The 14,335-nt window shown below is 42.1% G+C and overlaps 3 protein-coding genes across 3 annotated transcripts; 2 read left to right on the top strand and 1 right to left on the bottom strand.

Annotated features, from left to right (window-relative positions):
* Positions 1-2,228: 2,228 nt before the first annotated feature.
* On the bottom strand, positions 2,229-4,099 carry LOC118326676 (paralemmin-1-like). The gene is made up of 2 exons (XM_035659719.1): positions 3,940-4,099; positions 2,229-3,441 (listed from the first exon to the last, which is right to left on the bottom strand). The coding sequence occupies exons 1-2, from the start codon at positions 4,067-4,069 to the stop codon at positions 2,864-2,866; spliced, it is 708 nt and encodes a 235-aa protein (XP_035515612.1). The 5' UTR covers positions 4,070-4,099; the 3' UTR covers positions 2,229-2,863.
* A 2,263-nt stretch (positions 4,100-6,362) lies between these two features.
* LOC118326983 (transmembrane protein 121-like) lies at positions 6,363-7,355 on the top strand. The gene has a single exon (XM_035660146.1). It carries the CDS (start codon positions 6,363-6,365, stop codon positions 7,353-7,355), a length of 993 nt encoding a protein of 330 aa, XP_035516039.1.
* Positions 7,356-9,596: 2,241 nt separating this feature from the next.
* Positions 9,597-14,278, top strand: LOC118326982 (phosphofurin acidic cluster sorting protein 1-like). Its single transcript, XM_035660145.1, has 4 exons — positions 9,597-9,763; positions 13,230-13,317; positions 13,858-13,947; positions 14,105-14,278. Exons 1-4 carry the CDS (start codon positions 9,597-9,599, stop codon positions 14,276-14,278), a joined length of 519 nt encoding a protein of 172 aa, XP_035516038.1.
* The last annotated feature ends 57 nt before the right edge of the window (positions 14,279-14,335 follow it).

Raw genomic sequence — 14,335 nt, 5'->3', positions numbered from 1 at the left:
GTACCCGGAATGCATGCATCGGTGTGTGAAGCTATGAAGCTAGTTTCTGTTCGATGGGACTTGCCCATCGCTGGTGTGTGAAAGGGTGAATGTGGCACGCTTAGTGTTAAAAGCGCTTTGAGTGGTCGGAAGGACTAGAAAGGCCGCTATACAAGTACAGCGGTCCATTTACCATTTAGCCATGAAGAAGCTTTTGTAGGGGTGAGAGGAGCGACTTAAATTGTATCTGAATTTTACCAGGGAGCCAGGTGCCAGAGAAGCTACATACAGAGAAATATGGATCTCTTGTTCCTAGTCCTGTCAGGTACTCGGCGCCTGGCAGCGTTGCTACATTTAATGGAGCATCTTAATGGACTTATTGATAATGAAAATTGCAGTAGTCACATAAAGTAACGAATGCATGGACTAATTTTTCTGCCATCCGTCTGCTGACAGGATGTCTGAATTTTTGTAACGTGACGTAAAGAAAAAAGGCAGTCCTGGAGGTTTGCTTTATGTGGGAATTAAAGGACATGTCCTGATCAAAGATAACTCCAAGATTCCTGACAGTGGTGCTGGAGGCCAAGGTAATACCATCTAGAGTAACTATATCTTTAGACAGTGAGTTTAGGAGGTGTTTGGGGGCCAAGTACAATAACTTCATTTTTTTCTGAGTTTAACATCAGAAAAATGCAGCTCATCCAGCTTTTTCTATATGTGAGAGCAGAAACAACATTTAGAGCTTTATTTTATTCGGCTAAAGGTCAAATTCAGCAGTTATTCCACCTTAATGTGAACATGTGAAATTAAGGTATCGTCTTTAATAACAGATTAACTAGTGGTTCAGAACATAATAATTATTAAGTTTGCAGTTTGCAGCGTAATGCCAGAGTCCATTCACAAACTGAAGGAATAACATTAATGATAGTTTACATTCTTTCATTCAGCCAGCATCAAAAAGTTTTTCCTGAAATCAACAGTCATCATAGACTGGTGACCTTTATATTGATTAAGGCTGTACGTATTTTACATGTTGGTTGGTTTATTCGTCATGTTCTCAGGATGTCCACAGTCCATCCGACAAACACATCGATCACGTTTCTCTCAGGACCAGCTGATCTGTTTCTTCTTGTCGTCGCTTTCTGTCGGCCGTCTTTGTTGTGTCGTCACCGTGGCGACCGTCCGTCAGCAGATCAGTTCAGATCTGTTGATGGAAGACATGAAGCCATTTTAACCTGATGTGTCCGTCTGTCTGAGGACGTCTCGCTGCGTCACATTAGCGCCAGCGATTAATAAACTGCAAAAGGAAACAAAATGAAACAAAAAGCTGCTTTTGCTGATGAGGGAAAAGATGGAGAAAGGAACGATTGATCACAGACTGTTGCTGAGTCACAACAACATGGCCGCCGTGAGATGGGATGAGTCAGTGAGTGAGGTATAATGGATAGCACTCACTGTCTGTCTGTCCTCCTCTTTGATTGGATGGATTCTGATGAAATGTGGTTGTACCTCTCAGGATGAATTCTAATATCTTTATTGATCCTCTGAGTTCTCCTCTAGCGCCATCGTCAGGTCAACATTTTCATTCATGGAACAAGACTCTGTACACGGTGAGCATGTTAGCATGCTGATGTTAGCATTTAGCTCAACATGACCGACTGCAAAACTAATTTTTTACTTCTGAACCTTTAGTCTGATAGTTGCTTTACAACCGAGCAGATCACATGATGTCCTGTACAATCTAGACGGGTGGCATCGGGTGTTTTAACATATTGAAGGGCCAGTGTTTAACACTGAGGAGGATTCATTCATCAGTGTAAAATCACTTGTAAATAGGAATTGTTGTTTTCGTTACCTTAAGGCCCTGACGCACCTGACCGATGGTGTCCGTCGGGTCATCAGTGACCGTCTTTAGTTTGAGGTTTTGTGGCCCTCACTGATCATCAAACACACAGATATAGATATAGATAAGAACCAGCAGCTGTTTTATGAACAAACCAAAACAACAACAAAACACATAACTTCGATTGATGATTTTGTTTCATTGATGTTTGAGTGAAGCACCGTCAGCGTGTTGCCATGGCAACAGAAACAGAGAAGAAGTAATGCTGTTGGGTGAGTTTTCTTTTAATTCAGTGTGTTTGTACTGTAGCGTTGATGTTCACAAAGTATTCTGTGATTTAGAGGCTCAGTTGCCTCACAGAGCTCCATTGAGGATGACTACTAGCTGTCTGTAGCACCTCAGCAACAACTCACTGCCACAATGTCAGCGTTATCATTAACTGAATACTGCTGTTCAGTCTGCTGCTTTCATGTCTCAGCTTTAAGAGCTTCGGCGGTGGTATGGTGATGTGGTGGACGATGAGAGAGTTGAACAGAAATACAAAATCAGTTTCTTCCATTCGACACTGAGTCGACCCGTCAGGTCACTTTTATTTCCTCTTTTATAAAACCCCAAAAAAAGCTGAAAAGACTCCAACAAACAGAATCCTAGAGTGAAATTCTGCAGCAGGAGAAACTTACAAAATCAAAGAAATACAAATCTAAACTGAATTCACTTTTATATCATTGAGCTTATAAAGAGAGAAAGGAGTTAGTGTTACAAATGGCTGCATGGCTAATGCTAATGCTAATGCTAATCAGATGCATTGAGACGACACAACATGAGGAGTACAAAAGTAAAAAGGCTACAATAAAATAGAAAAAAGTAAAGAAAGGTTTTATAAAACAGAATGAAGAAACAGGAAATGATGTCATGTTGTTAGAGGCGGGGCTGAGGGCAGTGGGTGGAGTTTAGTTCCTATAGTTTTTGTCCTGGAAAGTCTCAGTCCTTTGTATTTTTTATACCATTATATTATATTTCAAAGCAATGCCACCTGCAGGATCACATGACGCTGCAGCACTTACACGGCTGCTTCTCCTTCTTTATCTCCACCGCTCCTCCCTTCACCTCCACCGCTACTCCCTTTGCCTCCTCCGCCTCCCCGTTACTTGCCACTACTGGTGCCGCCTCTGGAGGTTTTGTGGAGGGCGGCTTGGTGGCTGCGGCGGGGGGAGGCACAGCTGTGGTCTCCTCCTTCCCTTCGCCCGGCGATGTTTTCCCGTTGGCGTCGTCGATGAGCACCAGCTCGGCCTTCACCGTCCCCTGCAGCCCCAGAACCTTCTTGGTTTCATCCTCGTCCTCCACGTTCTGGTAACCCATGAACACCATGGTGACGGGGTTCTCGGTGCTGGCCTCAGCCAAACTCGGCTCGCCGCCTGGTTTGGCCTCCAGCCCAGTGATCTCCGCTGGGACCGGCTGCTCGGGACCCGCCTCTTCCTGGACCTCTGCTGTCGGGAGAGAGGTCACCGTGGCAACAGTCTGTGATATCACGGAGGCCTCGTCGGCTTTGTGGATAAGCTCTTCGACCTCAGAGAAGCTGAGCAGTTGGACGCCATCTTCACCGTTCATCTCATGGACCACTGAGGGACAGAAAGAGACACAATCAGCATCAGAGTCCCGATCACACCTGATCTCCAGCTGAAGGACCCAGAGAAACAGAGTACACCTGTACATCAGTAAAGCAGGTGAGAAGGTAAAGGTTTACTCTGTAATCAGACCTTCAGCTGCAGACATCTTCCTCCTCCCTCAGGTCCAAATGGACTCACCTGACTGTCACCTGACTTACAGGTGAGTTTGTGTTTTCTATGTTTATCATTTGACACGAAGCTTCACTATTAGAAACATGAAGGAGGCTGTGTCAGGGATTACTTTAAGAGACGTCGTTTTGAGAGTGAAAACAATTATAATCGTATAGAAACACTGTTATAGGAACATTGTATTTGTGTTCATTATATATATATTTATATATAAAGTAATATGTAAGGCTCTCCGTTTCTGACATTCAACAGAAACTGTGGCATATAAAGGTTTTTTCCCTTTAGACCACTTCTGGCTTAGGTTTTATTTGCTGACGTCACCTTTCTGCTCGTCCTCGTAAACTTTGACCCCTTGGTGAGAGAGGTCAACAGGAAGTGTGGTGTTAGTGGACAGAACCCTGGTTTCCCCCGTCACTCTATCCCGCTCCACTTTAATCTCCACCGAGTACATCGCTGGGGGGGGGGTTGGGGGGGGGGTTAGAGGAGGTCACACAGGGTCAACAAAACAAACAAACACACGCAAACACGCATACACACACACACTCACACACTCACATACACACACACAGACACACAGACACACACACTAAATCTGAGACATTAAACTGAAACTGACAGACTCACACAACCAGGGAAAGACAGACAGACAGACAGACAGACAGTTGTTAGAGACAGACAGGTGGTATATGTCACACATTGTCTACTGTGTGGATGACGACTCCTGATGGTCGTATGAGAACAGAGTTGCTGTTAGCATTAGCGTTGGCTTTAATCACCTGGAAAGATGATGTGCAGCGTCCATGTTTGTTATGGTATTACTTAGCTTCCTGTCAGATATTTCACTGTTTCACAACTGACCCTTCCTAAACTCCGCCCCTTTTGGGACTGTGCTCCAATAAACAGCTTGAGCAAGTTCTCCGTACTTAGATACTTTTTCTCTCTAGAGCTGATCAATATATCAGTCTATATACTGTTAGTGATCAATATATCAGTCTATATACTGTTAGTGATCAATATATCAGTCTATATACTGTTACAGGTGTAGATGGGTCATGCTGCTGGAGAATCAGGTCAGACCCACATAGATGATGTGACGTCCTCGGGGGGGTTGAGGAGGATTCAGGCTGCAGCGGATTGTAACTGACAGAATATCTGATCACCGTCTCACCGGCACAACTAATATACATACATACATATAGTATATATATATAATGTATATATCATATATCATCACTCTATTAATATTACCTGTACTGTTGCACATTAATCAGTTCAATTCATTTGTATAACACCAATTCAAATAGAGCAGGTGGTGCACAGCAACAGCTATACTAATAGAAATGATGACGTTGATAACGACTCCAACAGCCACAATGATGGGCAATGAAGAACCACAACAACAACAACAACAACAATATCAGTAATATTAGCAGGGGGGGTCAAGCAGGACCACCGGGATCCCCGTAAACCTATGAGACGAGAAAGCACAAAAAAAAGAAAAGAAAAAGAATCGCAGACAGATTTCTCCCTCAAATATATTTGTAAGCAGAAAGCTAACGTTGTTAGCATCTTTGGTGTAACAGAGGGGTAGTTTGGTTCCTTCACTCAGACGTTACAGTCAGACATTACAGTAATGTATTAAACATTATTTTTTATAAAAATAAGTTTGCCTTTGAGATGAGATGTTTGTGTGGATGCAGAAACAAGGTCATGCTGCTGAGGCAGAGAAAATAATAATGGAAGTCTTGGATGGAAGGAGGAGAGTGGTTCACCCTCTCTCTCTCACAGAGGGAGGAGAGAGGGAGGATTATGAAATCACAGCCTGCAGCTGAACAGTGAGAGATCGACTCTCTGCAGACTCACAGTTGATTCAGATGACATGAGTTTAGGTATGATGATGTTCGAGCTTCCTGTTCACTGCTGTGGAGGAAACAGCGGCAGGAAGAGATGTCGACACGTTGGAACTGAACCGCATTATCCAGCAGCAGAGTCGAGATTCATCTGGAACTTCTGGATCTCTGGACATGTTTCGTTGAAGCTTTTTTTATAAGGCAAACTTTTCTTACACACCAGCTCCAAGAAGACCTGCTAAGAGGAACAGCAGCCCCTCGTCAGGTTCCCTTATAGATGTGTTGGAGATTTCACAAACTCAAAGCTCGGAGCACATAGATGGATCTGCTGAAATAGGATCTCAAGAACTCAAACCTCTGTAGATTTCTGAACTTTTTTTTCATCTGAATTTAGATGCTATCTACCAACTTCATCAGACAAGACAAATCCAGGAGTTGACCCCTGGTTGGATAATCAATTGAGTTTGAAAGTAGTTCAGTTTAAGAGTTATGTGATGTGACTGACCATAGAAGAATATAGTCTGATGAGGACTGTTGTTTGAATCCTGGATTTCAGTTTTCCTGTGCTGATCAGATATGGATCCAGATTCTGTTACTGGGTTGAGTATTTCTCTCCTCAAATCTGTTCACAAACATATTTTACTGTTTATCTGGAATACCAGATGGTGAGTGAGTAGCTCAACCCACAGTACGTCACCTTGACCATCAAGGCTTCAAAACTCCACAAACCAATGGGTGACGTCACAACAGGTTTACAGTCAGTTAGCGACCACTGCTCTGAAAGAAAAATAGATCTCATTTCAAACAATCTGAGACTTTAACTATTGCATGAACAGCATCTAGTGGTCTTCTCTGGTCATCTCATCTGTTTCATCGCCTGCTTAAAGACTAGGGATGGTTCCTCCACGACCTCCTGCTAACAAGTGCCATGTCTGTCTGACGGCAGTCCTCATCATGACGAGCCTGGCGCTGATGGACGCCTACCTGGTAGAACAGAATCCTGGTCCCAGGAGGGTCGGTGTGTGCGTCACCGTACTGGCCGTGGACGCGTGTTTCCTCATCGCGCTGCGATATGTCGCCGTCTGGGCTGGGTCGGAGGTCCACACAGCCAGACGAGGCTACGCCATGATCCTCTGGTTCTTCTACATCTTCATCCTGGAAATCAAGGTCTATTTTGTGTATCAGAACTACAAGTCTCAGGATGTAGATGCAGAGACAGATGCAGGCGTGTCCAGGAGAGGTCTCACACTGCTGCTGTCTGTCTGCATGCCCACTGTGTTCATAACTCTGGCAGCCATAGATCATTTGGAGTACCTACGGCCGTACAAAAAAAGAGAGGAGATACGGAGTCGTCTCTTCTGGGTGGTGGTGGACCTGCTGGATGTTGTGGACGTTCAGGCCAACCTGTGGGAGCTTCAGAGGGAAGGGCTCCCCCTGTGGGTGGAGGGATTGATGTTCTTCTACTGCTACATCCTCCTCCTGGTACTGCCCTGTGTCTCCCTGAGTGAGATCAGCATGCAGGGGGTGAACATTGTCCCACACAAAATGATGCTCTACCCAATCCTCAGTCTCGCCACCATCAACGTCATCACCCTTCTGATCCGCAGCGGAAACCTGCTGATTTACGGGGACATCCGAGTGTCTGGGATCATGATGGGCAAGAACGTGATCGCTATAGTCGTGAAGTGCTGCAGTCTGGCGCAGTACAGGAAACACCAGCAGGCTTCTCCTCCCGTAGATCGAGGAGCTGAGATGCAAAAGAGCTCTCTGGTGGACGTTCAGATCAACAACATCCAGCCGTTGGTGCTGCCCAGAGTCGTGATCGAGGACTTCACCACCATACCGGAGGAAGACGAGCAGAGTGAGGACGAAAAGAAGCAAACGTGAGCAAAGTTGATAATGACTCATGACCCACACTGATGAGCAACCAGGGGTCAGGAACAATTTACAGGATCACATGTAAGGAATTGGTTACACACCTTCAAAGTACGCTGGCACTGGTGCAAGCTGATCGGCACTTGGTATCCATGAATCCGGGGAAGTACTGGAAGTAAACAAGTCGGGAGCGGGGCCCGAACGAGCCATAGAACCGGAGCGGGGCAGACCGACGGAGGCCAGCTGATGTTCAGCGACTCCGACCAGGACTCTGACTCTGATGAAGACTCAGCGGGTTCAGGCAGAGACAGGAGAGGTGGGAAACGGAGGAAGAGGAGCCAGTTTGTAGCCAGTTAATTAGTCAGTAACTGTTAACATTATCCATCGTATGGTTCAGTCAGGATCAGTTTCAGTGAAGTTGGAAGTTATTTATTCCTTGTGTTGAACAACCAGACTGTGTGATGTTACACTGGGTTGGAATAAATCAACTAAATGTTCAGTTTCCTTGTTAGTTGTTCTGATTCACAATAATTACTGCTGTTTAACAGATTATAATCAATACAGTAATATCAGAAATGTTCAACGACTAGTCCACTAGTCCATTTTTATCGGGGACAGCCCTAGAAAAAACATTAGTTTATATTCATTAATTATTTTCATGAGTGTTTAGTGCTAGTACTGAAATGTATTTATATTCTGAAGTGGACAACAGAGCACGAAAGAGGAGAATGATATTAAACAAACTGGCTGCTGACTGGAAGGCTGCAGTACATCAGTTTGACCACAAGATGGAAGCAGAGGGTTTGTGCTATGCTGCCAGGAAACTGAGAGCATGATGATATTAGCAGCATACAGGAAACTACTTTTCTTTATTTAATCAGGAGAAAGTCTCATAAATACTACCTGTCTGCTTGCCTGCCTGTCTGTCTGTCTGTCTGTCTGTCTGTCTCAGTTTTTTGTAATCAGTTTTGAAGGGGTTACTTTAAAGATAATAATCTGATACAGTTACTAATGAACTAGTTGGCTGTTAAAACTGTAGTGAGTAATCTAATCCCAATATTAAGAAGTATTGATGAGTTCCCAGTTTACAGTTAGTGCACACAGCAAGAACAGGATGCTCAGAAGGTGACAGAGAGCCAGAAATAAAGAACAGGATCGAAGGTGGATGATACACAAAATATAATAATAAATATAAATATATATAAAAAACAACTGCTGATTATGATTACATCCACAAAGTGTCTGAAAAAAGTTTTTAATATTTTTTGCTTGAAAAAGGTCTTAAATTAATAATCAATCATTAAAATAGTTGCAAATTAATTCTCTGTCGATAAACTAATCAGTTAATTTTAAGTCTGCGACACATTTGTGTTTTAAATTTGTTTACAGACGTGCTTTTGTTTCTACAATGAATGAAGGCTCCAAGAAATCTTTATTTGTGACTTTTTAATTCTTTACGTAACAGCTGCAGGATTCCTTAAATGTTACTGAAGAGCAGAAAGCCAGAAAATACAATTCAATTCAATAATACTTAAAGAATAAAACAGAACAAAGTACAGGTAATATACACTTTAATTTACACTAAATAAGAAGGCCAGGGGACCGAGTGCCTTTCCCTTAGGGTCCATATACATACTATATATATGTATATACTTTTAGACAGACCTTTACTGTTTATTACTCAGGTTCACTTGTAGAAAAAGGTTTTAATCTGCTGAACTTTCTACTTGTTGGTTCAAAATAAAATTAGAATGACTAATGTTGCATCTGCATACGTCCTTCAATACGAATAAATTTAAGAATAAATATATAACAAAATCTTTAATCCAATAATTTGTGTCTGTAAATCATTTGATTTATGTTCTTTTAGTAACAAAAACAGCTCTTTATCTGTATATAAAGAGATTTTAAATACATACAGTATGCCTATATATTCAACTGTTTTGAATTGCTCTGTAGAATAAAACATGTGAATACATAAAGAATGATTTTATATTTATATTTGGTAATAAACTCATGCAGGAAGGTACCACACTGAGAACATAATTCTGTTCAGCAGACATATTGGATTGTCAAAATAAATCAAATATTAGTGTTTCCATCTCTACACTGGTTCTGGATCAGTGAAGCTCTACGGGGTTCCTTCTCATCCATCCATCCCTCCCTCAGCCCCGCCCCGCTCTCTCTCTCCCAGCCGGACTGGAGGATCAGTAGCCCGGCGTCACAGCGACCTGCCGAGCCGGAGAGGCGACGATGGCGGCGGCAGCGGACAGAGGAGTCCGGGGGAGCGCTTTCCCACCGGACCCGGACCCAGCAGCCGGGTCCGGTGCTGCTGGAGAGGCCGACGGCCGCGTCCCGGTGCCGATGAACCTGTTTGCGACCTGGGAGATCGACCGCTCCTCTCCGAGCTGCGTCCCCAGGTAAGAGGATTAGTGTTCGGCCGGAGAGGAGCGCCTGGACGCGGTGAAAGGAGGAAGGAGCCCCCGCTGCGTTCAGTGAGCTCCATGGAAATAATAAATCTGTCTTATTATTATTATTATTATTATTATTATTATTATTACTTGATATACTGTTAATTAGAACTGCAACGATTTATTAATTAGTTATCAACTATTTTCAGGGCCGTTTCTAACGTTTTGGGGGCCTGTGCAAAATGTTGTTCAGGGGCTCCTATTTTACACTAACAGTTATTTTCAATGAGATCATTTAAAAAATGTCAGTTTTTCAAATGGAGTTTGGAATGTGTGACATCTTAAACATTTATTAAAAAGCTTCATAATCTAAACACACACATTTTATTATAAATTTACATTTAACTCCTTTATAATCTGAGGGCAAAATGTTCCTTTAATTTGCAGGATTAAGGAACAGTTCACCTAAATAAACCAATGTTTGAATATCAGAGCTGAAGAAACATTTAGAGCTTAATTTTATTCCGTTCAGAACAGAACATAGTAATTATTATTATTAGTTATTCAAATTGAACCATTAGACAATATTTAAAATACTGAAATGTGCAGTAGCCTCAGTGGATGTTCTGTTTGCAGCGTAATACCAGACTCCATTAACAACTATTGAAATTTAATGTTTTTAGTGTCACCGACTGAAGGAGTAACATTAACAATATTTTACATTTTTAAAGTTTCCATTCTTTAATTCGGCCAACATCAAATATCCAACACGATCAAGATTATGCCAAATTTTTACTGAGCAAAAGAAAAAAAATATTTGAAAAAATTTGTAATCATAGACTGTAATGCAGTCTGCTGTCTCTGGTGGCTTCAGGGGCCCGATGTAAACCGCATGGCAAGAAACTGATTAATCTGATAATCGAATCGAAAATTTGTCAGCTGGTTTCAGCTTGAATCTTTCTGGTTTCTTTCGTCGTCTGTGGCAGTCAACTGAATATATTTGAGCTGCGGAGGAAACAAGACGTTTGAGGACATTTTACACCGTTTTCTGATCGACAGATTAATCAATGAAAATAATGGTTGCAGCATCAGATTTTGTGACTCAGTGGTTCTTAACTTGGGACCCGCACATTAACATAGTAACATCATTTATTTAACATTTAAACCAACATCAACACAACTATCCCGTCAACATGAGCTCCTGGTTACAGGTCCAATGTGTAGGCCTAAGTGGCATCTAGTTTCAGATTGCAACTCCTTCGCCTCACCCTTACCTTCCTAGTGTGCATGAAAAACTCTGGTCTCTGTGAAACTCACTGGTGACCCCAAAGGTTCCCTTCCAGTGGAGGAAACACAATACTTATCTGCTTTACTGTTTCATGTTCGCTTTCTTTTTTAGCTCGCTGTTTTAAATAACAACCAGAGACTGTTGTGAAGAATTGATAGAAAATTAAATGTGTAAAATCGTTTTTTCTTTAAAAAATACGCTGACTCGTCTTTTTTCATTCAATCTTCAACCATCGCTGCTGCCTCGATCTATACAGACCTTCCGAGGGGAACGCTACTACTCTGCATTTGGGTCCAACCTGTTGTTCTTCTGGTTTTTCCTGCTTTCTGACACATTCAACTGAAATGCATTTAAAAGTTTAATAAACACGCTTTTATCATGGAACAGAAATAAAGACAGAAGCTGCTCTCCTTCCCTTCACATCTGACAGCTCTGTGTTTATTCTTCAAACTCAAGGTTGATGAGTTTTTGTAGAGGAACTACATTTCCCAGAATACTCGGAGCTGACTCCCCTGACCCTGGATCAGCAGCATCATAATGGACTTGTGACATCACTGATTACATCACATTACAGCAGCCAATCAAGATACAAGAAACACATGGAAGAATTATGATGCAGCTGAAGATTAGTTTCCTCTCTGATCTCTTAACTTGTGTGTTTGTGGGCAGATTAGCAGCAGTGTGACCATGTGGGGGTTAACGACCAATCAGAGTTAATCCTCTTAAATGGCCGCGCTGACTCAGGAAACAGCAACCTGTTGGTCTTCACAGCAAAGATTACAGCAGAGGGATTCATTCATGGGAAAGAGAGTCAACATTTGTTGCACATTATTAATATTTTCTATTTTCTGTGTAAAAAACACAATAAACAATAATGATAAAATATAACCAAAGATATTCAGGTTTAGGTGTTGGTGTTGGTGTTCCTCATGGATCCATTATAGGACCACTACTTTTCTTTACCCGAGCAAAGCTCTGCTCAGTCTGGTGTTATTCCACATTTACTGTCAACGTGTCTGACTTCCTGTCTGTGGCTCCTATTGAACAAATATATGGTTTCATTTAAAAAACAAAATGATGACAGAAAAAGATTCACTGAATCTTCAGCTATTTGTATCGTGATATAACTTTATATTTCTATCTTTACACTATGACAGTTCACAATATATGTTGTTTTTACAGTATATTTCAATTTTTATTGAATTGTAATCTCTGTATTGGGAAACCGGGTAAATACACAGCCCTACAGGAACGTGTAAAATTAGATTTTAAGAATAAACACTAAATGTTTTTAATGTAATAAAAATTATATTCATAATAATAAGTAAGAAAAGTCATAATTTTACAGTTACAATTCAGAAATATTTCCAGAATAAAGTCGGTTGGTTCTTGAAGTGAGAGGTCGTCTCTTTCTGTGCGTGCTGCAGAGCGTTATAGGTCGGAGTTACGGTGCAGGTGAGCCAGCATTAGCACGTATTAGCTTGTCTCAGCTGGTGTTGACAGGAAGCTTCGGTGCCGAGGACTAGTCCCGGCATGATCCTCCAGTAACAAGATCCCAGGAGGACCAGATCAGCAGTCTCTACCTGATCCACCCTCCTCGCTGCCTGATGTGAACATGGAACTGAAAGAGGTTTCCTTCAGGACGCTGATATCAGTCTTCAGATCTCAACATATGAACATTTAGTACTTTTAGTTTAGCCTCGTCTGGGGATGCCAGGGGATTATCAATGTACAAACACATAACTGTATCAGTCATTTGGGTGAAACTGGATCATATTTTATGGAGAGAATATGATCTGGTCTTGAATGTCCTCCACCTGCTCTGAATTAACTCCACTAACTGCGACTGCGACCTTCACTAACTGCTAGCTTGTCAGGAAGGGGGATAAATAAAGGCTAAAAGGTACCGCTGGTGACGTGTGTCAAGCACTCTGTTGAAGGTGTCTGAAGCAACTCTATGAATATTATATTACTGTTCTAACAGTCTATCCTCCTCCTCAGTGATAGACCGATAATAAAAGGTCTGTTGGAACTGCAGCTTAGTTTGTTTTAAAGAGCAAAAAAACACAATTATGGGTCTGGTGTGTGTAACTGTGACATCCTGACAGGAACCTCCTGTATTCATGGGGGTTTTTACGTATGTAATGAATGAATCTAACATTATTGTGTCTGATGTTTCGTCTCCAGGTTGTGCAGCCTGACTCTGAAGAGGCTGTTGGTTTTGAAGGAGCTGGACAGAGAGCTCAGCTCCGTCGTCATCGCTGTTAAGATCCAAGTGAGAACATCAGCTGTGATCCACTGATGCTGTCTGCACATCCACTACTTTTACTTTTAATGGTGCTAAATTGAGTTAATAGGCTTAAAAACCACACAGCAAACTCACTGTATCCATGACAACATTATACTTCCTGTTCACATCCTCCATTGTTATAGTCAGTTTGGATTGGGATGTTTTCAGTGAGGCGGCGTCGGCGTAGACGGTTTAATTTCCAGCTCACATGAAACACGAGGACACAGAAAGTAGAAGCAGCTTCATTGTTGATTAATATCGTATCTGTGCAGTTGTGTGTACAGTTTGTGTACTACAGTGTGTACTACAGTGTGTGTACTACAGTGTACTACAGTGTGTATTACAGTGTACTACAGTGTACTACAGTGTGTGTACTACAGTGTGTACTAACAGAAGTATTCGATTTGAGACACATCATTAAAGGATGATTATCACCCAAATAGACAAAGAACAATGATAATAAGTTTGGATAGTTTGCATCGTAACATTATTAATGTGATCCTGTGTCTTTCTCCACTCTCTCAGGGCTCAAAGCGAACTTTAAGATCCAACGAGTACCTTCTTCCTCCGGACGGCCTGATGGAAACAGACCTGGAGCTCACCTTCTCTCTGCAGGTCGCACATTTAATCTTTTCTTTCACACACAAATCATCAGACTCCTTTTCTGTTCATCAGTTTCATATTCCTGCTCCTCAGAGGATGAATCCTCTGAGGTTACTTCATTTATCACTAGAAAGGATTGAAGGCATTAAAATTGCGTCTCTCTGTTCAGTATCCTCACTTCCTGAAGCGGGATGTGAACCGTCTGCATGTGATGCTCCAGAGGAGGAAGAGGTACAAGAACCGAACCATCCTGGGCTACAAGACCCTCGCAGTGGGAGTCATCAACATGGCCGAGGTAGGACAGAACGTCAGACTGAAATATATCCCATCCCCCTCAGGATGAACTGTAATAACGTTATTGATCCTCTGAGTTTCCCACTGTCCATCAATATAATGCACT

The sequence above is a fragment of the Morone saxatilis genome, unplaced genomic scaffold (assembly GCF_004916995.1).
Source record: "Morone saxatilis isolate NCDOM2014 unplaced genomic scaffold, NCSU_SB_2.0 Contig17, whole genome shotgun sequence".
Classification (NCBI taxonomy): Eukaryota; Metazoa; Chordata; class Actinopteri; family Moronidae; genus Morone; species Morone saxatilis.
The sequence above is the reverse complement of the archived record's forward strand: the minus strand, read 5'-3'. Positions and strand labels throughout refer to the sequence as shown.

What these genes read in the sequence shown, in the direction of transcription:
- LOC118326983 (XM_035660146.1), top strand. Translation starts at nt 6,363, where the DNA reads ATGGTTCCTCCACGACCTCCTGCTAACAAGTGCCATGTCTGTCTGACG.
- LOC118326676 (XM_035659719.1), bottom strand. Translation starts at nt 4,069, where the DNA reads ATGTACTCGGTGGAGATTAAAGTGGAGCGGGATAGAGTGACGGGGGAA. An exon ending in TTACGAGGACGAGCAGAAAG is followed by an intron (nt 3,442 to 3,939) that starts GTGACGTCAGCA and finishes TCTGTCCCTCAG; the next exon opens with TGGTCCATGAGATGAACGGT.
- LOC118326982 (XM_035660145.1), top strand. Translation starts at nt 9,597, where the DNA reads ATGGCGGCGGCAGCGGACAGAGGAGTCCGGGGGAGCGCTTTCCCACCG. An exon ending in TCATCGCTGTTAAGATCCAA is followed by an intron (nt 13,318 to 13,857) that starts GTGAGAACATCA and finishes CCACTCTCTCAG; the next exon opens with GGCTCAAAGCGAACTTTAAG. An exon ending in AGCTCACCTTCTCTCTGCAG is followed by an intron (nt 13,948 to 14,104) that starts GTCGCACATTTA and finishes CTCTCTGTTCAG; the next exon opens with TATCCTCACTTCCTGAAGCG.